General features: G+C 43.0%; 1 protein-coding gene across 1 annotated transcript; it reads left to right on the forward strand.

Annotated features, from left to right (window-relative positions):
• The first annotated feature begins 343 nt into the window (after positions 1–343).
• On the forward strand, positions 344–27,677 carry LOC140064826 (bactericidal permeability-increasing protein-like). Its single transcript, XM_072112073.1, has 15 exons — positions 344–539; positions 1,715–1,829; positions 3,233–3,361; positions 4,600–4,755; positions 5,438–5,501; positions 5,762–5,825; positions 8,028–8,119; positions 17,882–18,058; positions 19,166–19,225; positions 20,277–20,444; positions 21,070–21,137; positions 21,516–21,558; positions 23,177–23,240; positions 24,989–25,065; positions 25,327–27,677. The coding sequence occupies exons 1-15, from the start codon at positions 428–430 to the stop codon at positions 25,363–25,365; spliced, it is 1,428 nt and encodes a 475-aa protein (XP_071968174.1). The 5' UTR covers positions 344–427; the 3' UTR covers positions 25,366–27,677.
• Positions 27,678–27,944: the final 267 nt, after the last annotated feature.

The following is a 27,944-nucleotide window of genomic DNA, read 5'->3' on the forward strand; positions in this document are numbered from 1 at the left end:
TCCTGCTCTATGACATGCTGCCTGAAGATAGGACGCTGTACAATGTAATAAACTGAAACCTTCCCTTTAAAGTTTTAACTTAAATAAAATACCAGCAGGGGGCACTGGCACCATATCATTGTTGTTTACTACGGCACTGAAGACAATAATTGCTGGTATCTGCTCTATCTATAGCTACTACAAAAATAGAATATTGTCTGTGCAACAATGGCTACAAAATGCAATAAATCTAATACATAAAATGTTTCTCCACGACACAGAATTCTCTCTTTTTGTACACAATGCTGCACATTTCTACCAGGGACTGCCCCAATTCAGCCTAAACCTCCACTTCCTCATTCCATCTTCTTTCTTTAGGTTTCACTTTATATTGTGTTTGTAGTTTACTTCTTTCTGCTCATTGCTGCAAGCATCAAGTGCATCGGTCATGGCACCGGGCTATGCCCTGGCCTTGGCTTTCTCAGTGGCCCTACTTGTGACAACTGATGCTGGGAATCCCGGCTTGGTAGCGAGAATCACTCAGAAAGGGCTGGATTATGGTGAGATACAAAGTGTATTATATGTGTACGAGATGATTGGGTCTAAGGAAGAAGATATATGGGGGGAAAGATATTTTACATGTCTTTTTAAATCATTTTTAAGTTTGTACTTAAACTGTGTTTTTGGTGTGTGTGTGTGTGTGGGGGGGTTATTCTTAGAAGCAATCATTTGGAGCAATTATGGAGGGCATTATTTTATCCAAAGTCAGTATTAATGTTGTTTTTATGTCCATCAAGGTCCATCCTTACTGCCATATTGGGATTGGGAAGGAATTTTACCCCTAATTTAGGTCACTTGGCATCAGCCTTGAAGAGTTATTTTGCCTTCCTCTGGATCAACACTGATTTGGGTCTAATGGACCTGCATTTAAGTTAGGTCTAATGGACCTGCATTTATTTCAGATCTTCCTTACTATAAAACTAGAAGATATCAGAGCAACATAAAAAATTAAGCACCAAAAATTATATAAAAAAGGATTAAAAAATATAAATCCGCTTTATTAATCACTAATTTAAAATGGCAAAATGGCCAAGACAATATTCAACAAAGCGAATTGTTCTCAGCACATTAGTCATATAGTATATATCAGTCTGTTATCATCAGACTCTATTTAGCTCATGGTCTTTTTTGGTTAAATAAAACTATAGGTATCTTAGATCTCTGATGAGTTATTGACCATAAATCTTCTGTGGTTACCTGTGATATTTGACCATGTATAGTGATACCACTTGTAACCTCAGTCAGGGACGGATTAAGACTTCCATGGGCCCTGGGCTGTATGACTATTATAGCCCCTATAAGTCCGGAATCAACTCCTACATCTGGTACTACAATCAGCTTCTTGGGGAATGGAGGATGCGTCCATTCTGCCTCCTATGAATGTATTTTTTCAGGACCTTTGGAGGACCTTCAAAGTCCTGAAATTGCTCTTGTGTACATGGGTATTGAGATCAGGTACAGATGTTAAAGGATTTCATGGGTGAAGTCCTTTCTCGGTATAACATCTGGTCGGTGGCCTATATTATAATCCACTACTTACCACATTACATGCATCCCCTGAAAAACCAAAGTCTGATAATATTACAAGGATTATCTAGTCTCATTTCCTGAACTTGCAGATAAGACCCAGTGTACATTCTGTGTTAGATCTAAGACTTTTTATGTTTGTTAACAGCTCGTCAACAAGGGATAATTGTTCTAAAACAGAAACTCTCAACTCTGCATTTGCCGGATTACTCAGGATCTTATGATGTCGGAGTCCTGGGAAACGTGGATTATGACATTAACAGGTGATGAGGATAATTTTATTTTTAAAATTCTAGATTTCCATATCATGATCTCTAAGACATTAGTATCAAGTCTTACCCAAAGCTACACATGAAGCCATACTTGCCAATTGTCATCGTTTACAATGATGGGCCTCAAATTTTTGAAGAATGAAACTTCCCTCTTTGTGCAAGACTTTTGTGACACAATATAATAGACATCCCCTATTTTTGGGGACAAGACCATCATACTGACCATTTCATCTGTAAGAGGACCAATAATCTAGCAGATCCAGGAGCATTCCAATATTCTATTGCCCACTTTTCCAGTACTCCTGTAGGTCTGCAAATTTTTTTTTTGCAACCTCTCCAAGACATACCAAGACAGTTGGCAAGGAAGAATAAAGCTGGTAATACATATACAAGGTGCAGTCGGTCAACCAAACCCAAGAGTTTCGGTAGAACTGGTTGAACATCGACTTCTCCCCGGTGGCAAAAGTAATGAGACGGAAAGTTTGGGCATTGGCTTTCAACTTACTGGTTCCTTGCTTTATCATAGAGACAAGCCTCCACTCGATATGTCTGGCACTGAATTTTAGTTGAGTAAAACAACTGCCATAGTAGATAGTTTCACTTCCTTATATAAAGAAATACAAGCCAACATCCTGAAATCACATACACCAACACTCGCTAGATACATCAAAACTTCTCCTTTTGAAACCACAGGACCATGAGACAGCATGAGTACACTGAAAATAACCACAACTCATTTTGCTTTGCTTGAAAAAAATCTTTGGTTTTAATGAATGAATGAAAATTTTGATACATCTGGATGAATTTTGGGGGGTTTTTTGTACAATTTTCGGACTGCAGGTCCACACGTCGTAGCCTGACTGTGCACCTTCTTCCTTGTGCTCCTTTAGGATGTCTATTCTTTTTTCTTTCCCACTTCACAAATAGGTTTTTATTCCTTCCACCCTACATACTCTAGTTGCCTAAAGGGGAAATAACAAAAATTGTTCTCAGTGACACATCATGTATTTAATGAGGGTCATAACTTTTTATTTTGACCAATTGCATAGCTACACTTTTGTTTGTCGGATAGTAGAACTGTTTGACTTTGAAGTAATACAAGCAAGTAGTATGGGGTATCACAACCTGTAACGGTATTGTCTATGGACACCATCTGATCAGCATGGTTGGCACAGTGCACATTTCAAGCAGGATGGTACATGAAAGTAATTGGAAACATTGATATTGTTGAAGGTGCTTTGTTCCAGGTATGCTTTATACAAATTAGCTGCAATTGTCCATGGAATTTTCAATTTACGCTCAGAAAAGTAATATTTGGCTTTAGTTCTGAGCTACAATTGTTGCAGTGTTTTGCGATAATCATGTGCATAACCCTTTCTCTTGTCATTTTGTAGCATGGTTGTAACCGATCTCCAGTTGCCCAGTTCAGAAGTCACTCTGCTTCCCAATGTTGGCTTGAAGCTCACCGTTTCTGGGGCCTACATTGAAATACATGGAAAATGGAGAGTACATTATCTGTTCATGTAAGAAATATTGTTCTGTGAAATGACTGCGTCCTATCTATGAAAGAAAAATATTACAAATAGATATTAAGCTGTCATTTGAAAATCAAGTATTGGACCTCCCTTTAATACTTAAAGGGAACATGTCAACAGATTTTTACTAGTAAAAATCCAGCAAGAAGAGAAAAGCGCCACTCACCAATATGTGCAAAGTCCGTTATTCACTAAGGTGCAGTAGAGGGATAGTGCGTGGCCTAGCAACGGGCCATTTATCAAGCCAGATTTTTACTGGTAAACCTAATGACAGGTTCCCATAGCACTATGCTAATTATTTCCCACGTTGCTATAGCTAAAAATTGCATACTTCCTATCCCCAGAAAATTAACAAGTAAACCTACCTGGCACCCTACCAGAAGAAGCAGCGTGTCACAAGGGGCATATGTTTTTAATGCGAGCCTGGTATCTCCCTCTTCCCCATCCCTTTGGAAGAGCAGAGGATGACATCAGGTAAGAAGAGGGTGAATTAGGGATATGGCAGAGACATGGGATGAGTCACACAGTAATTTGAATGAATAACACATGCCCCTTTTGCCAGGTAGACTCACGTGTTCATTTTCTGGTGATAGGAAGTATGCATTTTTTTAGCTAAAAGTGTGGGCAACAGTTTGCATAGTACTATTTGAGCCTGTCATTAGCTTTTGTAGTGAAAATCTGGTGACTGGTTACCTTTCAAGAGGTTTTCAAGGTAAAATTTATATTGATGTCCTATCTATATCAGATTGTTGGGATCCAATGCTTGGATCCACCTCTATTAGCTGAGGTTGGCTGTGTCTTGCCTCCAGGTAAACTATGTAGCTGCCGGAGAATTGAGCTGTTATTCCAGCTCCACTGTCTGTGTTGCTTCTTAGATGGGAGTTCTTTTGAATAAATGTGACAAAGCTGATACAGTAGGTAGATAATAAGTTGCCTTCAACTTTAATAGCTGAAAAAAACCTTCATTACACTACTCTAATCAAATCAGACGTAATCAAGGTCAATTGAACTCTTTTATCTGTGTTATATGTTTCACAGTAGTGACCACAATACTTAATGTAGAATTGTGAACACTACTACAATGTAGTAAATCTTTTGTTAGGCAGTTTTTGGAAAAGATGGATGAACTCTACTTAGGCCCTATCATGTTGATCTCACATTCGATCTCTCGTTTTTAAAAATTAAAGATAGCAATGAAGTCATATTTCTTATTTTTCCAAAAATAGATCATCTCATGGTGACTTTGAATTGAAGGTCCTGGGGATCTCAATTTCTGTGGGTCTGAGTTTGGGAAGTGATGGTTCTGGTAGACCCACAATATCGACCGCGGACTGCAGTGCCCACATCTCAGACATGCAAGTGCATTTTTCTGGAGGACTTGAGTAAGTTGCTTGTTCTTGTATCTGAAACTATTTTCACCTTCTTAAAAATTTGAATAATGTACTTTGAGAAGCTTTGTACTTCAATGCAAAGAGGAAAATAAACTGTAAGTGGTCACAATGTAAAAAATTGCCTGACGGGGAAGAATTTTTGCCATTTTATCTTCTGATGCCTGAAGAACCATCTGTTTCTACTGCTACTACTTCTATTCTTGGTGGATCAAGAGCAGCTTGTTGCTTTTCGTTCCTCTCATGGGTTCCTCTATTTGTCAGCTCACACAACTAAGGCACATGACATCCTATTTTGGTACCAAGAACAAAGTTACAGGCATATTTTACACACTCGGTACCTGAATAACATCTCTGGAACCTGCTAAAAGGTCATTGCAGCAGGAACTAAGAGTTCTCATTACAGACTTTGCCAATTAAGATCACCTTGCGGGTGTGTGGAGACTCATAGCCATTGATGCTCCAAAAGGGGATTCTGGGAAATATGTAAATATGATTGGATAAGGAAAACATTGCATCTTGTAAGGCATCCCCTTATCATCACTTTCAAGCAGCCTAATGACATAATGTGGAAAGTCAAACCAGTATATTTATTCCAAAATGAACGTCATTTCCATTATTGTCCACCATCATTTTTTTGTGCTGTTGCTATGACATGGAATATTTTTCATTACAGTTGGCTTATTAACCTCTTTGATGATACCATCGCCTCGTCATTAAGAGACAACCTGCAAAAACAGGTAACTTTCAATTTATTCTAATGTATAGACACTTTGTTCTGGTATAGGGGAATGTTACATCTAGATTCCTGGATTCCAGGTGGAGCGCCAGGGGCTATAGAGGGGTCATTCACTTTTTCACTACTTTTAATGTTAAACTAGCAATCCAACATCCCAGATTAGTTTAAAGGATTCTATGTTGCTGCCTAATAATAATATGTTACTACAACCACACATCTGTTTCAATCAGAAAATTACAGCCACGGTTTACTTTCCTCTAGATTTGTCCCTTGGTTGCAGACGCTATTCAGAATCAGCTGGAGCCTGTACTCAGAACCCTACCAGGTACAATGGAAAGACTACAGTTCATGGCCGGGCCAATAGTTTTCTAGTTTCCCACTGAATACATTGTGAGGTTTTATTTGTACAGGTAATATGGAAATCTATAACACACATAAATATCATTCCAATAATTGTGTCATCTTTTTTCAGTGAAACCTTAAAGACTTTTTTATTGTAATTCTTACTTTTGGAATTTTTTTACATCTAAAAAATTATGCAAATTGCCTTTCCATTTATGGTATTTGAAATGTACTTTTTTATTTATAGTGGGATTTTTTTTTAACATATTTTGTTTAAAGGGGTATTCCGGGAATATGAACATCTGACACAAAAACCCATGATGATATAAATAAATGAATACAACAATACTCAATGTCATTAGTCACAAAATGGAGCTTCAATAGTTAGATTTTCTGATTTACAAAATTTATGGCCTCTCTAAAGTAGGTGGAGTTATCACTAAGATGGCCGCCACTGTAAACTACAAGTTCCATGATGCTTTAGTTCTCAGTAACTCCTCCTCCCTCTTATGCTCTGCCCCCAGTGATGATATAACAGACTTTCTTGCTCCGTTACCATAGTAATGATGTGTAACTGCCATCACCACAACACTGGCCATACTGGATGCACTGCAACCAACCGACTACAGCCAAACGTAGTGCTGATCACATCACCTGCCCAGGCAGGTGCAGGACATGTGATGTGGACATGTGACCAGCGGCCATCTTCTGTCCTGTGTATGTTCTGCAACGGACCGTGCAGAGGAAATCTACGGACTGATTAAAGGGCCAGTAGCATTTTAATTCTCCATAAGGGTCTATGTCACCAGCATTTTCTGCTAAGGGGAGCAAAATTTTTAATAACAACTAATTACACATTAGCTCATATTTTGAGTACCCGTTTGTATATGAATTATGCTGATTCCTGGAATACTCCTTTAATTGTTTACACGCAGTGTCCCATCCCCTACCACCATCATTTTTTATTGGTAATTTAATTTGTATTTGGGACTGATATGTTAGTCCATGTGACATGGGGAATTTAGCACCATGGGCTGCTCTAATTAGACACTCAGTGATCATGTGACCTCTGCACTGTAAGAAAGAAGGAACAGTTTCCAACATATAGGGGGAATTTTTTAAGATTTTAAAACATTTTTGGTTTTAAACACCAGTTTTAAAATTTTCCCCTACAGGGGCTCCGCCACCCAGATCTTGTCAGAGCCTCTGACCTCTTATTAGTTTGGGTAAAATCTCCACCAGATCGTACCTAAGATCTGGTCTGATCCGGCTGACTTTCCTGCTATAGTCTCTGCTGGATTTCTGCCATTCACGCCCCTGCCCGCCCCGCTCCCGGGACCCCCAAGTGGCTGGGATGGGAAGCTCTATGTGCCACCTGGGGGTGAAGACATAATTAATCTCCACAGTGTCTAATGAGTAGTAGTAAACCATCTTTAGTTTTTCTTTGAGCTACTCCATGCTTTGAAGGACGTAGTATGTCCTTATAGGGTTATATACCCTCAGATGTAATAAGTCATTGATCAGTCATTGAGGGGCTCAGAATGAATAAAAGATCTATTAACACAGGTCTCAGAATGAATACACACTCTTTATCATATCTATCCAACTTGGACAATGCAGGTTCAGGTTCAGTTTATTGGAAGCCAACATGGGCCGGTAGAGCTTTAGACATGATGGTGGATGTGGTGCTGGGAGTATCCTCATGATGGGGAGATCTATCAGAAGTTTTAGAGGTAAAACTGTTCTAGTTGCCCATGGAAACCCATCAGAGTTCAGCTTTCATTTTATCATTGTGAGAGCAGATCTGCTTTTAAACACTTCTGATAAATCTCCCTCATGTCTTCTTACCCGATGGTAAGATGGAGGTGAAAATCATAGCCTGGTCTGTCTAAGTATTGAATGGTCACACAATATTGCAATGAAGTTGACAATCAAGAATATTTCCTATGTTGCAATGATTGTATGGACATACAAAGCTTCCTCCAGCTAACAGCTGACCAATACAAATTACTCTACTAGAAGCTTCTTTACTCTGTCACCGTTATGGAGTCAATTGGAAGAACCTATCTTGTATGTAACCCGGGGACTGCCTGTATATGGACTTTTATCATTCTAAAATTAGCAGGTCTGGTATTATTCTATAAAGTAATATTTTTAGTAATTGAAATTGTTATTCATTTTATAGTTACTTCCAACATTGATGATGTGGCCGCTATCGATTACTCTTTGACGGGACCTCCAATCGTGACTGCTGAAAATCTAGACGTGCAGCTGAAGGTACAGAATAAAAATATTCTTAGTGTGGCAATAATGGCCCACAACTAATCCCATCAAAACTAGTGCAGTCTGTACTATGTGCAGTTTGCCTGTGGAGTGTGCAGGGGGCGCTGGATTAATCAAAACTGGCGCATGTTCTTCATAAATCTGGCGCCCCATGCACTGCTCGGGAAGTGTGAATTTTTCTTTTTTCTGCACTTTGTTCATGCTGCAAAATTGTGGCGCACGTCAGTAATAAAAGTGGCGCCCCTATAGGTGCACATTTTTTCTGTCTTATCGGACAAACTGCAGACGCAATACAAAACTGGCGCAGGCGCCTAATAAATACATGTGCAAGCAGTTTGCATGTTCTTTCTAGTGCAATGTCAGACAGAAAACTGGGTCAAACACTTTAATAAATGTGTGCCATTGTCTATTGATAAATTAGTAGTAGAGATGAGCGAACATGCTCGTCCGAGCTTGATGCTCGGTCGAGCATTAGGGTACTCGAAACTGCTCGTTGCTCGGACGAATACTTCGCCCGCTCGAGAAAATGGCAGCTCCCGCCGTTTTGCTTTTTGGCGGCCAGAAACAGAGCCAATCACAAGCCAGGAGACTCTGCACTCCACCCAGCATGACGTGGTACCCTTACACGTCGATAGCAGTGGTTGGCTGGCCAGATCAGGTGACCCTGGGATAGACTAGCCGCTGCCCGCGCTGCTCGGATCATTCTGTGTCTGGATGCCGCTAGGGAGAGAGCTGCTGCTGGTCAGGGAAAGCGTTAGGGTGTTCTATTAGCTTACTGTTAGGCAGGAGTGATTCTCAAAGAACCCAACAGCCCTTCTTAGGGCTACAATAACGTTCTACTTTTTTTATTTTAATTTGCATCTAGTACCATTTTGTGAGGAATTAGCAGGGGGACTTGCTACCGTTGTGTTTAGCTCTTAGTGGCACACATATCCATAGCAAAGACCGAAGTGGGAAAATTTAGTAGGGGTTGGATTTCAATTAGGCACTAACTCAGTGTCATCTCATCTGGCATAGTAGTGTGCTTTGATACTTGGCTAGAAAATAGCCATAGGAGAATACAAAGAGCTTACTTACGCCTACAGTAGCGTTCTATATATTTGATTTCTGGTTGATCTGCTGGTGGCTGTACTTTCTGCAGTGCATGTACTAGCCAATTCTGAGCAATTTGTAGTGAGACTTGCGACCGCTGTGTTCTGCGCTTAGTGACGCACATATCCATAGGAAAGACCGAAGTGGGAAAATTTAGTAGGGGTTGGATTTCAATTAGGCACTAACTCAGTGTCATCTCATCTGGCATAGTAGTGTGCTTTGATACTTGGCTAGAAAATAGCCATAGGAGAATACAAAGAGCTTACTTACGCCTACAGTAGCGTTCTATATATTTGATTTCTGGTTTATCTGCTGGTGGCTGTACTTTCTGCAGTGCATGTACTAGCCAATTCTGAGCAATTTGTAGTGAGACTTGCGACCGCTGTGTTCTGCGCTTAGTGACGCACATATCCATAGGAAAGACCGAAGTGGGAAAATTTAGTAGGGGTTGGATTTCAATTAGGCACTAACTCAGTGTCATCTCATCTGGCATAGTAGTGTGCTTTGATACTTGGCTAGAAAATAGCCATAGCAATAGGATAGCATTGTTTGGTTTTAAAAACTCAAAAAAAAACAAAAAACACAAAAAAAAACAAAAAAAAGTTAAAAAAAAAATAAAGTTATAACTCTCATTTTAAAAATGTTTAACCCGAGGGCTAGGGGTAGAGGACGAGGGCGGGGACGTGGGCGTCCAACTACTGCAGGGGTCAGAGGCCGTGGTCCTGGGCGGGGTGAGACACCACCCGCTGATGAGGGAGCAGGGGAACGCCGCAGAGCTACACTCCCTAGGTTCATGTCTGAAGTTACTGGGACTCGTGGTAGAGCACTGTTGAGGCGAGAACAGTGCGAACAGGTGATGTCGTGGATTGCTGACAATGCTTCGAGCAATTTGTCCACCACCAGTCAGTCTTCCACGCAGTCCACCCATGTCACCGAAATCGCCACTCCTCCAGCTCCTGCACCTCAGCCTCCTCCCCCCCAGTCTGCCCCCTCCCAGGAAAATTTGGCATTTGAACCGGCATACTCTGAGGAACTGTTTTCTGGACCCTTCCCACAGTCACAAACCACTTGTTCGGTTGCTGCTGAGCAATTTTCCAATTTTCCAGGTTTTCCACCAGTCACAGTCTGTGGGTGATGATGACCTTCTTGACGTAGTGGAAGTGTGTAAAGAGGTGTCCGACGATGAGGAGACACGGTTGTCAGACAGTGGGGAAGTTGTTGTCAGGGCAGGAAGTCCGAGGGGGGAGCAGACTGAGGGATCGGAGGATGATGAGGTGACAGACCCAAGCTGGGTTGAGAGGCCGGGTGAACACAGTGCTTCTGAGACGGAGGAGAGTCCTCGACCAGAACAGGTTGGGAGAGGCAGTGGTGGGGCCAGACGGAGAGGCAGGGCCAGAGCTGGTGCATCAGCGCCAAATGTGTCAACTAGTGAAGCTCCCGTGGCGAGGGCTCTTGCGGCGAGGGCTAGATCTTCAGAAGTCTAGAGGTTCTTTAAGGAAACACCGGATGACCGACGGACTGTGGTGTGCAACATTTGCCAAACCAGGCTCAGCAGGGGTTCCACCACTACTAGCTTAACTACCACCAGTATGCGCAGGCATATGAATGCTAAACACCCCACTCAGTGGCAACAAGCCCGTTCACCTCCGGCCGTGCACACCACTGCTCCTTCCCCTGTGTCAGCTGCTAGTCAGCCCCCTGCCCAGGACCCTGCCACAAAAACCCCATCGTCGCCTCCACGATCCTCCACAGCATCCACCAGCGTTCAGCTCTCCATACCCCAGACGCTGGAGCGGAAACGCAAATATAGTGCAACCCACCCGCACGCCCAAGCCCTTAATGTGCACATCTCCAGATTGCTTAGCCTGGAGATGCTGCCCTATAGGCTAGTAGAGACCGAGGCCTTTCGCAACCTCATGGCGGCGGCCGCCCCTCGGTATTCGGTCCCCAGCCGCCACTACTTTTCCCGATGTGCCGTCCCAGCCCTGCACCAGCACGTGTCAGACAACATCATCCGTGCCCTGACCAACGCCGTTTCTGACAAGGTCCACCTGACCACGGACACGTGGACGAGTACTGCCGGGCAGGGCCACTATATATCGCTGACGGCACATTGGGTTAACTTGGTGGAGGCTGGGACCGAGTCTGACCCTGGGGCTGCTCATATACTGCCGACGCCGAGGATTGCGGGGCCTACCTCGGTCCAGGTGTTTCAGGCCTACTATGCCTCCTCCTCCTCCCACCCCTCCTCCACCTCCTCCTCCGAACTACCATCCGTGGGCACGGCGCCATCAGTCGGTAGCTCTAGGCACAGCAGCAGTGCCGTCGCTAAGCGACAGCAGGCGGTGCTCAAACTGCTGAGCCTAGGCGACAAAAGGCACACCGCCCAAGAGCTATTACAGGGCATCACGGCGCAGACTGATCTGTGGCTGGCACCGCTGAACCTCAAGCCGGGAATGGTTGTGTGTGACAACGGCCGTAACCTGGTGGCGGCTCTGCAACTCGGCAGACTGACACATGTGCCATGCCTGGCCCATGTGTTAAATCTGATAGTTCAGCGTTTCCTCAAGACATACCCCAATCTGTCTGATTTGCTCACGAAGGTGCGCCGCATCTGTGCGCATTTCAGGAAGTCCAGCCCAGATGCTGCCACTCTCAGGGCAGCGCAGCGCCGCCTCCAACTGCCCGCTCACCGACTGTTGTGCGACGTGCCCACGAGGTGGAATTCAACACTGACCATGTTATCCAGAGTTTACCAGCAGCGCAGAGCGATTGTAGACTGCCAGATGTCAACTTCCACCAGAACTGGTAGTCAGGTCAGTCAGCTTCCTCAAGTCTACAATGAGGAGTGGACGTGGATGTCTGATATCTGTCAGGTGCTGAGTAACTTTGAGGAGTCAACACAGATGGTCAGTGGCGATGCCGCCATCATCAGCCTCACCATCCCGCTGCTTGGCCTGTTGAAAAACTCTCTGGTCAGCATGAAGTCGGAAGCTTTGCGCTCGTCACAAGAGACAGGGGAAGAATATTCCCTTGTTGATAGCCAAAGCACCCTCAGGTCTGTTTCTCAGCGCATATCGGAGGAGGTGGAGGTGGAGGAGGATGAGGAGGAAGAGGAGGAGAATGTTGGCGAGACACAAGAGGGGACCATTGTTGAGTCCTTTACTGTTCAGCGTGTATGGGCAGAAGAAGAGGAGTTGGAGGAGTTGGAGGAGGAGGAAATGGACAGTCAGGCCAGTGAGGGGAGTGAATTCTTACGCGTTGGTACTCTGGCGCATATGGCAGATTTCATGCTAGGCTGCCTATCCCGTGACCCTCGCGTTCAAAGAATTTATTCCAGCACCGATTACTGGGTGTTCACTCTCCTGGACCCACGGTACAAGCAAAATCTTTCCACTCTCATCCCTGCAGAGGAAAGGAGTGTGAGAATGCATGAATACCAGCAGGCCCTGGTGCACAAGCTGAAACAGTATTTCCCTTCTGACAGCGCTAGCGGCAGAGTGCGTAGTTCTGCGGGACAAGTAGCGAGGGAGAGTAGGCGAGCAGGCAGCTTGTCCAGCACTGGCAAGGGTACGCTTTACAAGGCTTTTGCCAGCTTTATGTCACCCCAGCAAGACACTGTCACCTGTCCCCAGTCTCGGCAGAGTAGGGCTGATCTTTACAGAAAGATGGTGAGGGAGTACGCAGCTGACCATACCATCGTTCTAAATGATCACACAGCTCCCTACAACTACTGGGTTTCAAAGCTGGACATGTGGCACGAACTGGCGCTGTACGCCTTGGAGGTTCTTGCCTGCCCTGCCGCTAGCGTCTTGTCCGAGCGGGTTTTCAGTGCAGCTGGTGGCATCATCACCGATAAGCGTACACGCCTGTCGACTGACAGCGCTGACAGGCTGACGCTTATTAAAATGAATAAAGGCTGGATTTCTCAGAATTTCCAATCTCCACCAGGTGAAGGAAGCTCAACCTGAATAATTGATCCACTCCTCCTCCTCCTCCTTCTCCTCCTCTTTGTACAGTAAAGCAGAGGAAAATGGCTATTTTTTGACAGGGCCCACTGGCTCTTGCTATAGTACTTCATGCATTTAATTTTTCTGGAGGGCCACCTACCCGGTCCTCTGTTTGAAACAATTTTTGTGAGTGCCACATACAGGCACTCAATCTATTCCATTTTACTGCAGGGCCACCTACCTGCTCCTCTGGTTTGAAACATTTTTGGGACTGCCACATACAGGCACTCAATCTATTCCATTTTACTGGAGGGCCACCTACCTGCTCCTCTGGTTTGAAACATTTTTGGGACTGCCACATACAGGCACTCAATCTATTCCATTTTACTGCAGGGCCACCTACCTGCTCCTCTGGTTTGAAACATTTTTGGGACTGCCACATACAGGCACTCAATCTATTCCATTTTACTGGAGGGCCACCTACCTGCTCCTCTGGTTTGAAAAATTTTTGGGACTGCCACATACAGGCACTCAATCTATTCCATTTTACTGCAGGGCCACCTACCTGCTCCTCTGGTTTGAAACATTTTTGGGACTGCCACATACAGGCACTCAATCTATTCCATTTTACTGGAGGGCCACCTACCTGCTCCTCTGGTTTGAAAAATTTTTGGGACTGCCACATACAGGCACTCAATCTATTCCATTTTACTGGAGGGCCACCTACCTGCTCCTCTGGTTTGAAAAATGTTTGGGACTGCCACATACAGGCACTATCCAAATTAAATTGTCTCCATAGCAGCCTCCACACGTTGTCTCCATTGCTACCTCCAAAAGTCGTCCATATAGCTGCCTCCATACATCGTCCCTTTATCAAACGAGGTGTGTCAGGCAGAAATTTGGGTTGTTTTCATGGATTCCACATCAAAGTTGTTAACTTTGTCGCCACCCTGCTGTGTTATCCACAAAATATATTGGCAAACTTTTACCATTTAGGGATATTATTTCAGCGCTTCTTGCGCATCTGTTTACATTCCCCTCACCCGGCATATCCTAAACTTATAAGAACGCTACTACACTTGATCTTATACAAAAGGTTCTTAGAAGTGCTGTTTGGGGAGTAGCCTAGAGACAGGGGCTTGGATTGGCGAAAGCTCGCCTGGCAGCGGAGCGCCAGCTCCATGCGCATCATGCGCTTCTTGCGCATCTGTTTACATTCCCCTCACCCGCCATATCCCAAACTTATAAGAACGCTACTACACTTAACTTGGTGCAGGCTGGGACCGAGTCTGACCCTGGGGCTGGTCATATACTGCCGACGCAGAGAATTGCGGGGCCTACCTCGGTCCAGGTCTCAAAGGCCTACTATACCTCCTCCCACCCCTCCTCCACCTCCTCCTCCTCCGAATTACCATCCGTGGGCATGGCGCCATCAGTCGGTAGCTCTAGGCACAGCAGCAGTGCCGTCGCTAAGCGACAGCAGGCGGTGCTGAAACTGCTGAGCCTAGGCGATAAAAGGCACACCGCCCAAGAGCTATTACAGGGCATTCCACATCAAAGTTGTTAACTTTGTCGCCACCCTGCTGTGTAATCCACAAAATATACTTGCAAACTTTTACCATTTAGGGATATTATTTCAGCGCTTCTTGCGCATCTGTTTACATTCCCCTCACCCGCCATATCCTAAACTTATAAGAACGCTACTACACTTGATCTTATACAAAAGGTTCTTAGAAGTGCTGTTTGGGGAGTAGCCTAGAGACAGGGGCTTGGATTGGCGAAAGCTCGCCTGGCTGCAGAGCGCCAGCTCCATCCCAAGATCCAACTAACATAGTTGCAGCACCTTTAATCTACTACTAGTTCACTGCCTCCATAATAATAATAATAATAATCTTTATTTATATAGCGTCATCATATTCTGTAGCGCTTTACAAATCATAGGAAACAAATACAAATGTAATGTAACAGAGCACAACATTTGTATGGAACAACAGGAGTGAGGTCCCTGCTCGCCAGAGCTTACGGTTTATGAAGATGATGGGGTAACACGAGGTAAAAGAATATTTAATGGTCAAGCCATTCTTCTTAGGGAATAGAAAAAAATATAATAAATGGAATTGCTGTCGCTTGAACCACTCAGCCGTCATCTTATATACCAGGTCCAGGGTGAATGGGACTGCAGAGAAGTCTGGTGCCTGTTGGTTGCTGGATAACAGATGGGAGGACGACACAGGACGGGTTAGTAGAAGAGTTAAAACTTCATGCAGTTAATGAGTGTTATAGGCTTGCCTAAAGAAATGGGTTTTAAGAGCACGTTTGAAACTTTGGAGGTTAGGTATTAGTCTGATAGTCCGGGGCAGAGCATTCCATAGAATTGGTGCAGCTCTAGAGAAGTCTTGGAGAAGCGAGTGGGAGGTCCGCACTAGGGTAGAGGTTAATCTAAGATCACTGGCGGATCTAAGAGCACGGGTTGGGCGATAGACTGAGATAAGAGAGGAGAGGTAGGGGGTGCAGCATTATACAGAGCTTTATGGATGAGGGTTATTATTATTTTAAACTGTATTCGAAAGGAGACTGGCAGCCAGTGCAGCGACTGGCATGAACTGTAAGCATACATGGTCCCCTTATCAAACGAGCTGTGTCAGGCAGAATTTTGGGTTGTTTTCATGGCTTCCATGTTAACTTTGTCGCCACCCTGCTGTGTAATCCACAAAATATACTGGCAAACTTTTATCATGTACCGATATTATTTGAGCGCTTCTTGCTCACCTCCTTTGGTTCCTCTCTGACACCCATTGGTTTGAAGCCTGAGTCCAATTAGGGTATGTCGCCATGCCACTCTCTAGCCTGCTGCCGCTGCCTCTGCATGCCGTCCCCTATAGTGTCAGGGTCAATTATTGCATGTTTTAGATGCTATCTAGCTTCATTCTGTCACTCTGTCATGGCCATGCTGTTGCCCATAATTTTGGCATAATGGTGCGATTATGCAGCCTCAGAGGCATCCATGCATGCTGCCCCTGCTGTTTCCTGTCCATTTCCGTGGTGTTTCCATCCTTTTCTGAGGTTCCCAGGTGTTTGGCCAAGCTTCCCTGTGCAGAGCCTTGGTCCCCTTGAAAAATGCTCGAGTCTCCCATTGACTTCAATGGGGTTCGTTATTCGAGACGAGCACTCGAGCATCGGGAAAAGTTCGTCTCGAATAACGAGTACCCGAGCATTTTAGTGTTCGCTCATCTCTAATTAGTAGTTATCAGAACCACAAATCCACAGCACATGCATATACTGTATATTAATGGAAAAAATATTGTTGTCTGTAGACACCAATGGGGGGGGATACTGTATACAATGTAAAGATTGAGATCTCTATATTAAAAGTGGGCATTTAGCTCCGGAGCTCCCCTTATGGTGAATGCAGGTATATTGAATTCCATTGCTTATATGAAATCTACCATCAAAATCCAGGGACACTTACTCATAGATCCAGGCACCGTGACTGTGGTAATTTTCTTATATTTTTTATCCATGTCCTCCTTCCTTCTATTATGCTAATGAGTTTAATTGGATCTTGGAGGAAGTGCTCCTGCATAGTGCACAGCCAGTGAAGCTATAGCAGGAAGGGCTCTGGTAACACCACCTAGATCCCTACAGACTCATTAGCATAATTTCAAAAGTTGATTTTAGAAGGAAGGAGGCCATGGATAACAAATATCAGAATATTACCACAGTCACGGTGCCTGGATCAATAATAAAGCGTACTTGGTTTAGGCTTGATTGGTGGTAGATTTCCTTTCTGCAAATCTCACGCATACAATTTTCTTTGCACAGTTTCAGTGCCAATCAGCTGTCTGCACATTGTATGCACAGGATTTGCAGAGAGCCGGTGACATCACCAGCGCTCTGTGTGGTGTGCGGGTGGGACGAGGCAGGAGGCAAGATGAGAGGAGTGAATAATTAATAGACTGTGGAGCTTGGAGGGGCTCTGCAGAGCCCCTCATGCTCATTTACATACTTACATACTCATTTTTCTTCAAATAGCAGTCATTGCTGGATATAAGAAAGACAGCACTGGACTCCCTTTCATCAGACAAACATGTGGGCTTTGGGGCCTCCCATCAGTGATTCTGATGGTAGATGTCATTTAAATGTCATAAGCTATGCAACTTGTAGGGAGAGCTGCAATTCAGGAGTCTATAGCGCCTTTAACATGCTTATGATGTCATTTTAAAGATGAGAGGCTTCTTTTTGGAATAGAAATTGGAATAGAAATTGATACAAAGAAACGTATAGATGCGGCTATAAGGTTTCCAAGAAGAGACAAAGGCTAGAATAGGTTCAGGGGGTTCATGAGAGATACCCAGCTCAGAGAAGAGACAGTGACCCCATGCAGGGAGGTGAGGACGCCCACCAATAAACTCGCTATTCAGAACCATTCATGCTAAGCAGAAATAGATTTGATAACTAATTGGTGAAATACATTTTTATTAATAAACAACTCAGTCTGCTGTTTGTGTTCTGGTCTGTGATGTGACGGTTTAGTCAAATTGTCAAGGGTTAAAATGTTAATAACTCAATCATGTGAAAAAAGTTCTCCTATCAATAAAGTTTCATTGAAGCATTTGTAGCCGATCCATTCAACATTTTGGGCAACCCCACTTTAATAAACTGATATCTGCAATCCTAAAACAATGTATAACCTGATCACTTCTTGAATCCATAGGGAGAATTTTTTGAACGGTCCCATCGCAGCCCGCCACCATTCTCCCCGCTGCCTCTCTCCATACCTGATGACCACAGCCTCATGGTGTACTTTGCCGTCTCTGAATACTTATTTAATACTGCAGGATTTGTGTACCAATCGGCTGGAAAACTTATCTTTAATGTGACGGATGATATGGTATGACAAACACCCAAAAAACATGCAATATATTTTTATAAACTTCTTACATTTATGGTAGCCTTATGGCCAGGCCATACGTGGAGAGCTATAGAGGGTAATATCATGAATTACACTCATTGGGGAAGATTTATCGGAAGGTAAAACTGTTCTAGTTTCCCATGGAAACCAATCAGAGTTCAGCTTTATTTTACAAAACAGCTGTGGTAAAATGAAATCTGAGCTCTGATTGGTTGCCATGGGGAACTAGAACAGTTCTGCTCTCAGGCACCTCTGATAAATTGATGGGGGAGATTTATCAGAAGTATCTGAGGTAAAAATGTTCTAGTTGCCCATCAGCTGACACCTGATTGGCTGTTATGGGAAACTAGAACAGTTTTACCTCAGACACTTCTGTTAAATCTCCCTCATGGACTATATACAGGATACATTATATGGGTCATAGAGAATAACACCCACCGTGACAGGTGTACCAAGTCCTTCCCTGACCCTGATGGTTGTAGAACCATTGATTAATACTGCTGCTACGTTTAATTCTATGGGATTGCGAGTGACGCTATCAGGTTGGCTATTTTTGACAGATCCATAGAAAGGAACTCTGTTACCAGATTTTACCTCATTAAACTATTAGTCTACTCAGGTAGAAAATTATATCTGTTCTAGAATTCCCTCTTAATTCCCTTTTAATACAAGTGAGGCAGTCTGTCAGCTCAGTGAGAAGAGAAAAATGTGCTGTAGATTTTAATAAGTGCAATTCCTCAACACAGTGCTAGATTCAGAGTTACACTGCCCAGCACTTTTCTATAATGTCCTCTATGCTGCTATCTTTATCCATGTGAGGTAAAATTAGAGAGCAGGGTCCTTCCTATGCAATGTATAGAAGATATCATAGCATTCAGTAACCACCAACACAGCAAACTGTTAAAAATTGAGTCAAGTCATATTATGGTCAGAAACATTCTAACATGTACCCACCAAGCCACTTTTTCTGAAAGTTTTTGTGGCAATATACAGCAAATTCAATTCGTTAGAACTGATATCACAAGCGAATTTCAAGATTTGACAAATATATTCTTTATTTTATAAATTATTATTATCTCTCTGTAGATTCCAAAAGATTTCCCAGTGCGACTGAATACATCATCCTTTGGAAAAATGATACCGCAGGTAGAGAATAATATCTGTACTAAGTAATGAATGCTGCCAGCCTCCATAAATAACACATAGTACATACATATACAGCAGTGACAACCTGATAAGAATATTTCTACAGCATCACAGTTATGTATAATAGTACTGTCCCGCACGTAACAATATTATAGCTGCATGGTTGGATTTTTATTTATAATGTTTGAGATTAACATATTTCATTTTCCCATGGATGTAACTAACATTTACATTTCTGCCACTGATAAGAAGCAAAAAATGAGTCCTAAAATGTAGTCCCTAGTTTTATATATTGTTAATTGTAAAATGTGCATTACATAAAGGAGAATTAATGGGTTAAGTGCAAACTTCAAGATCACATTTGGTCCTACTATCTCTGTATTATGCATATTTTAGTGAAGATTTTAGTGAAGATAACTGAATATTCTTACTGTAGAAGTGTCTATGTTTAAAGACATCTTGCAAAGTGTAACATAGCTATAGGGGACATGCAGTCTGAGGCCTCTAATCCAAGAGCCCCACAACTCTCTCATTACACTCATCAATAACAAGCAGGACATCTACCACCAGGAAGAAGCATTGTAAACCAAGCACACTGACATACTGGTGTGCAACCCCTTTGACAGGATCTGTTCTTCTTTGAGCTTCTTATTCCAAGGTTTTTACAAAAAAAGGCTTTTTAAAATTTTGCAAATGAGCCTTGTGGGCTCTGAGCTCCATAGATGTTAATGGAACTCAGAGTCTCTCAGGCTCATTTGCATAAAGCCAATGTTTATAAAAACAAGGACACGAGAAGAGTGGATTCTACCAGAGGTGGCACACAGCAGTATGTCAGTGTACTTGGTTTACAATCGTTCATCCCGGTGGTAGGTGTCCTTCAAAGAGAGAAATGTGCAGCCATAGATTTATAGCCACACAGTTCTCTCTATTCCCGACCTGGGGTCATTTCTATTATAAGTACACAAAGTTAACAGTAGGTTACAGCCAATGCTATGCTGAAGACTGGAGGTGTGACTAAGTCATTTTTGCATTTTAACACAATCATTTTTAGATATCAAAGATGTATCCAGATATGCTGATGAAGCTCAAGATTTCATCCCCTTCTGCTCCGTCTCTGGCCATGAAACCAGGAAACGTGACCATTTCACCGTTGTTGGACATCCAGGCTTATGCAATTTTACCAAACTCATCTTTGGCACCCCTTTTCCTTCTAAACTTGGTAAATTTATATCCGTATTATGAGAAGTAGGGATACGTACATAAATTCCAAGCTCCCTCTCCTTTTTGAGAAGGCATACATTATATTAATGTGCTGCTTAGATTTCAATATACTATAATTATGTGTTGTTTGTAGTTTACTCATGGTTATACCTGGGTATGACAGGGTTTTACTACCACCTCATTATAATCTGTTGGCAATGTGTACAGAGTGTAAAGTAATGCACAATGATTTAAAAATACCTTCAATATTCATTTCCATTATGCTATTTATGGGAAATTCTAACGTTAATCCATATGCTAATGGGGCATGGTGTACACAGGGCATGTCCGAAGCACCTGGAGCACCGCTATTCCTGCCTGGACCACTACCCTCTCCAACAGATAAGCAGATGATTTGATGTATTAGAGGCATGGTATAACAATGGAAGAAGAGGCAATTGAGTGCTGAGGACAAGACTTTGGTACGCCAACTGCTTCATTAGCATATGGATTAAACTGGGAATATCTTGGAAACATGATAATGTACAGAAATAATAAATATGTTGGAAGATGTTACTGGGTGATTATAACATTGGTGGAGCAGGTGGACTCCTTTTAAGACCCATATACCTTTCCTTTAACAGTCAACCGATGCTGTGGCAAAGTTGGGAGTGAATTCGAGCAGGATTGTGGGGCATCTGGAGCTGAGCAGGTAAATAATCAGCACCATGAATATATCCGTTGGTTTCGTGAGTATTTGAGCACAAAAAATGTGAAATACCACAACTCAGCTCATAATAAATAATAAACTTCCATACTCACCTTCTGATACTCCCTGATGCTCTGTGCGGCTCCTCTTACTTCACCTCATGTCTGTATATGTATATATTGTATATGCGTATGTGCTGCATGTGTGTGATATGTATGTGCTGTATGTGTGTATATGATGCATCAGTGTATATGGTGTGTTAGTATACAAATATGTTGATTTTTTTAAGGGGCCCTTATTTGGAAGTCTGCTATAGGGCCCTGCTTCTCCTTGTTACACCCCTGCCTTGGTTTATTCTATAAATATGTTTCTATCCTCCAGCATTACCATTGCTCTGGAGCGCTCCGATGTCGGACCTTTCCCAGTAAGTTTCTACATGTCTCTATCTTTTATTATTGCTTGGTTGTATAATAACCTTGCAAAACAGGTTTTTAAGAAACCAAACAGTAACAGGATCTGTGTAGTGTTACATAGAATAGAGAACCATAGGTGTAGCTGTTATGTTGCTCAGCACATAGGAAGTAATAGGATGCCATACGGCCATATATAATCTTTACGGAGACTACATCCAGGCACAAGAATTGAATAATGTATGTGAATAATGATTCAGCCAATTAACATGGCATTAGATGGACGTTTTATCTTGAAAAGTTACACTAATACCTGAGGTAATACTTACAAGGGGGAGATTCATCACCAGTTTTGTGATGTAGAAGCAGTGGAATAATTAAAATCTTGAATAAGCCACCTCCACTCCATATGGGCGTGGAGGGGGCGCGGTGGCCGGTGGAGGGGAAGCGCATGCGGTGTACCCGTTTAGTGCCTGTGTTCTTTTGTAAAACCAGCAAACTTTAGGTCCACTATTCCCGCCAGATACATCAAGAGCCCTATGCTTCTAGTGCAATGAGGGGGGGGGGGGGGGCGGCCTCTTTCATACGCCAGCGTATCATATGGATTCTCTACTGTTTCTTGGTTCCCCTCTGACTGTTAATTGGACATTCTGCAAAATCAAAACTCATGAAAATGTATTTAATAACCAAGTCTAGAACACAATGGGGCAGATTTACTTACCCGGTCCATTCACGATCCAGCGTTCTCTGCGGTGGATTCCAGTCTTCCAGCGTTTCACTAAGGCAGTTCCTCCGATGTCCACCAGGTGTCGCTGCTGCGCTGAAGTCCGCCGAGGTCCGCCGGAGTTCACAATCCTATTCCTGGTGAAAGTAAGCGCGTGTCCAGCGACACTTTTTTTTAAAAAATGCGGCGGTTTCTCCAAATTCATCAGGTTTTCGTACGGCCACGCCCCCGAATTCCCCTCGCGTGCATGCCGGCGCCGATGCTCCACAATCCAATCGCGTGTGCCGAAATCCCGGGGCAATACAGGGAAATTCGGCGCAAAACAGAAAAATTTGGTTAACCCGTCGCAAAAACATGAATCGGGCCCTTAGTAAATGACCCCCAATTTTGTTTTCAATATCTATTCTATGGACAACCCCTCTTAGTCTTTAGAAGTTGTGAACATTTGACTCAGGATAGAGGCAGAGATTTGTCATCCCTGTTCTACAACCCCCTCAGAACATTTGTTACAGAGGACCTATCAAAGCTTCCACCAACCCAAACTTCTTGGGGCACATTTATTAATGGTTTTGTGTCTGTTTTATGTCCCTCCCTTTCCAGTAGAGGGGAGGGAGGAGTTGTGCATAATTTACAGATAGTGCCTGGAGCCCCTCAGGCTCATTTACATAATATTAAAGACCTTTTTATTGTAAAACAAGGCCAAAAGGAGCTCAATTAAAGTGGATCCTGCCACAGGGGGCATACACCAGTATGTAAGTGTACTTACTTTACAATCCTTGCTCCTGGTGGTAGATTTATGCTCAAACCTGAATGGAAAGGGAAATATGTGATGTGAGCAAAGCAGCCAAGTAAAAAGATGTTATTGTTATTAGATGTTAAAAGTTTTCATATTGATAATTTTATGACAGGTGCAGATTCTAAGCTTTGCAGTGAATTATTACATCTCACACATCCTGCTGCCTGAAGTTAATGGTACGTACAGATACTATAACTGTATTTAGTGAAAGTTCCTGGAATTAACATTGAATCAATCTAAAATAACTAGAGATGAGTGAGCACTAAAATGCTCGGGTACTCGTTATTCGAGCCAAACTTTTCCAGATGCTCGAGTGCTTGTTTCGAATAACGAACCCCATTGAAGTCAATGGGAGACTCAAGCATTTTTCAAGGGGACCAAGGCTCTGCAATAATATGACAATAAGGAAGTCAGTCCTGTTTCTTCGTTTTTTTAATTCAATGGAATATTCGTGGAACGTCAAAAAGGAGAATGACCCGTGTTAAACATCTACAATATGTTCTTCACACTTATTGTTCTTCACATACTATTGTGAAGAACACCTTTCTGCACTAAGGTGTTCTGATAAGTTAGCAGATGTATGGAAACATCTGCAATGTGTTCTCCACTGTGTTCTTCACTTAAATGATCCTTAAAGGGAACCTACCACCACGAATCTACCTATAAAGGTAGATCGGGTGGTAGGTGGATGTAAGGGACGTGAGGATAGCTCTTTTTAGAGCTAATCCTCACGTCCCCGCTAACTTTTGGTACACTTTATTGAGCTAATATGTAAATTTCGTTATGCGGCTACTGGGGCGTGGATTAGCCGGCACAAGGCTACACAGCGCGGCTACTCCACGCCCCAGTAGCCACATTACTCCTCCTACCCTGTTGCGAAATTTACATATTAGCTCAATAAAGTGTACCAAAAGTTAGCGGGGACGTGAGGATTAGCTCTAAAAAGAGCTATCCTCACGTCCCTTACATCCACCTACCACCCGATCTACCTTTATAGATAGAATCGTGGGGGTAGGTTCTCTTTAAATGATCCTGTGTTCACTGTGTGCAGAATGTTTTCTAAATCTGAGCTCTGGGTAAAAATTGTTTCGAGGCAGGAGGTGTTGTAGGCTGTGACTGATTGTCAAGACCCCTTTCCTGCATGAGCTATTACTTTGCCCATGTCACAGCAGAATTTCTATGGAGACCAAGATGCTCTCAAAAAGTGGCCAAGCTAAAGCGTCCTGGTTGGACCAAGTAGTGGAGAACCATAGGTGCAATTCACAGAACATATCTGACGGTGTCCTTCCTGCAAAACCAAGCAAAAGCTTTCTGCTGTGACTGAGCCAAGATGCCAGACATGCCACAAAGTGCTCCAGGAGGTCAGATAGGGCTGTCTTTACCTCCCGCTTACCATGAAGCACTTGCTTTAAATTTGTAACAAATTAAAGAACATCTACCACCAGGTGTGTGCCCCCTCTGGCAGGATCCACTTTTGTTTTAGCTTCTTATGCCCTTTTTATGAATAAAAGGTTTTAAAAATATGTAAATGAGCCTGAGGGGCTTCAGGCTCCATTAAAACCTGTAGAGCCTGGAGCCCCTGAGGCTCATAATTTTACAATCCTTTTTTTTCAAAACCAGGGAATAAGAGGCTAAAACAAGAGCAGATCCAGCCAGAGGGGCACACACCAGTATGTCAGAGTGCTTGGTTTACAATCCTTCATCCTGGTGGTAGATGTCCTTTAAGTTTTCATAAAATGGGGGCTATGGATCTCCATGGCTTATGGGCTTGGTTGCAACTGTGAAAACTGACCCCAATTAGCAACACCCCTGATTGTATTATTGAAGAACCTTCACCCCAGCCATCAATGGTTTACTAGTGAATACTGTGCTGTCACATAAACAATTTATCTGTAGGATTTCAACACCAATTTGATATTTCCAGATATTTTGAAGAACGGCTATCCTCTCCCCCTGCTGGATCACATTCAGCTCTCCAATCTCATGCTCAAGCTAAATGAGGTACGTCCATTATTGACTGAATTGCAATTCCTTAATAAGACAGAAGAGCTTCATTTTTCATGACCTGTATGTCAGGCGCGTGGATATGTGTGACCAGAAATGGAGATATGGGTGGCATCATAAATGTATATTGTGGGTGTAAAGTCATAGTTGTAAAAAGGGAATAAATGAAGTAATCAAATATCTCCTATCCCCCCGGCCTCATTGTATCATGGGACTGGATATATATATTCAATGATATTTTATTTCTTTTTATTCTAGCATTACCTTCTCCTGGGAGCAGACGTCCAATACGAATAAATCAACAAGGGCAAGAGATGGAGTTTGTTAAAGTAGCTGTACATTTGTTATGAAAAGTTGTAATTTTGCAGAAAACAAGATGGACTCTGGAGCGGTGATATGGTGCTTGGCCATAATGGCCCAGATTTATTAAAAAATCCAATATGGGAGATTGAAAGAGGGGCGGTCAGTTGTCATCCAAAGACGAAACAGAGGAAACACAACACACAGAGCGCTACCCGAGTGTAGTATTTAGAAAACGGTAAATAAATGAATGTGGAGTAAGTTGGACTCTCACCTCGCAGTGATAAACGCAAGTAGAACAATAATCCAATAGTGGCCCGAGTCCTCCTATGAACAAGTCCCCAATCCTGACAGGAATGCGAAATGCTGATGAACCCAGTAAATTGTAAGATTGTCTCCAGCGCTCAAGAACGATCCTGAAAGATGAATTTTTCTTTTCTCAATGAGACTTTTTATTGGTGGCAACGCGTTTCGGCCCAGAAACTGAGCCTGAAGGGCTGAAACGTACATGACAATATGTAGGTTGCACTGTATGTAAACTTGACAAAAGAATTTCTGAACACATAACAGTCGCATATAAGAACAGGAGACAAGCCAGTAACACAAAAGTCAATAGAGCACATTTTCTTACCCGGTCCAGTCGCGATCCAGCGGCGCGTTCTCCAACATGGATTCGGGTCTGCTGGGATTCACTAAGGTCCGTGCTCCTGATATCCACCAGGTGTCACTGCTGCACCGAATTCCGACGGAGTTCAACTGCTTCCTGGTGCATGTAAATGCTTGATCTTGCAACACAAATTATTATTTAAATTCCGCGGTTTTACCGAATCTGACGGCCACACCCGCCGATTTCTGTCGCGTGAAAGCTGGCGCTGATGCCCCAAAATCCAATCGCGTCTGGCAAAATCCCGGGGCAATTCATGGCAAATCGGAAATTGTCGGGAAACCCGACGAAAGTACGCGATTCTGACCCTTAGTAAATGAGTCCCAATATGTCTGGCTTATCAAAACATGAGGGGAATATAACTTACTTACAGGTCACACCCTTTGAAAGTGTAGATTGACCTGCTAGGGGGGAAGATTGGACACAAGCCCTACTTTCTTGTGATCCTTCTGGATCCTAATGCTACAAACACGGTCCCCCTCCGGTCTTATCTATAGAATTGACCGCATCTATATGTACTAACCAATGTTTCTTCCAATATTACATATGTGAGATGTTTCTTCTTTTTTCTCCGAGCCCTGGTTTTTTGGCATTCCAGGAGTTAACAGGGTCATGTGATACAATCTACATTGTGTTTCTGGTCAGGTCACCATATGCTTAAATACTTTGTGCCATAACATTTCAGTAAGCTACGACTAAGGACCGCCACCGGTCCGAAACGCATCAGAGAACTATGTTATGAGACGTCACTATGTGTTTTTAATTTTTTTTTATAAAGTGGATTTTTATTCGTATCAAGATATTGTTTTTTGCCTGGATGCTGGACTTCTACCTTATAGTACTGTACAGTCACTGAAAGAGACTGCCAGAGACAGACAGTCACTAAAAGAGACTGCCAGAGACAAACAGTCACAAAAAGAGACGGTCAGAAACAGTAACTCAAAAAGACGGTCAGTAACAAAAATGGTCCTCGACAGAGACGGTCAGAAACACATACAGCCAGAGACAGCCAGTCAGAGAGAGAGACAGTCAGAGAGAGAGACAGTCAGAGAGAGAGACAGTCAGAGAGAGAGATAGTCAGAGAGAGAGATAGATACATATAAAATACTTTTTGTTAACCCATTCTATTTTGTTATAGCTAAGAGCAGTTATATACTATCCCAGGCTACGTCGGTAGCTACAGCTTGTATGTTATAGAGCAGGACGAGCTAAACAGATTGCATATAGAATCCTATCTCTTAAAAACTTTGCAATATCATTTCAGGAATGAGAGTATCAAGAAATAGAGTAACATCACGAGTAAATGTTTATGAGTCAGCTATTAGATGGCAAAATTATTAGGACAGATTAGGGCAAAGGTAAATATAAATATCTATCCCCATTAATCAGTGACAAGACATAGGGGCACATTTACTAAAGGTTCGAATCACGTTTTTCCGCCAGGTTTCCTGAATTTTTCCGATTTGCGCTGAATTGCCCTGGGATTTTGGCGCACGCGATCGGATTGTGGCGCATCGGCGATTGTTTTCACGCGACAGAAATCGGGGGGGCGTGGCCGTTGGAAAACCGACAGATCGGAAAAAACAAGGAATTAAACAAAAAAATTTGTGTCGCAAAAATAGCACTCACATACACCGAGACGGAGAAGGTGAATTACGGCGGACTTCAGCACAACAGCCACACCTGGCGGACATCGGGCGCACGACCTTAGTGAATCCCAGCAGAACCTGAATCAGCATAGGAGAACGCGTTGCTGGATCACGATTGGACTGGGTAAGTAAATCTGCCCCATAGTGTGGTCCAGTAACTCCTTTGCTGCCTCACTGATTCTTTCATGCAGCATAAAAGCTGCAAGATTATCAACATTACATGTGTATGCTGACAATGACATTGTATTACACCTCATAATGTT

The sequence above is a fragment of the Engystomops pustulosus genome, chromosome 6, assembly GCF_040894005.1.
Source record: "Engystomops pustulosus chromosome 6, aEngPut4.maternal, whole genome shotgun sequence".
NCBI classification, from domain to species: Eukaryota; Metazoa; Chordata; class Amphibia; order Anura; family Leptodactylidae; genus Engystomops; species Engystomops pustulosus.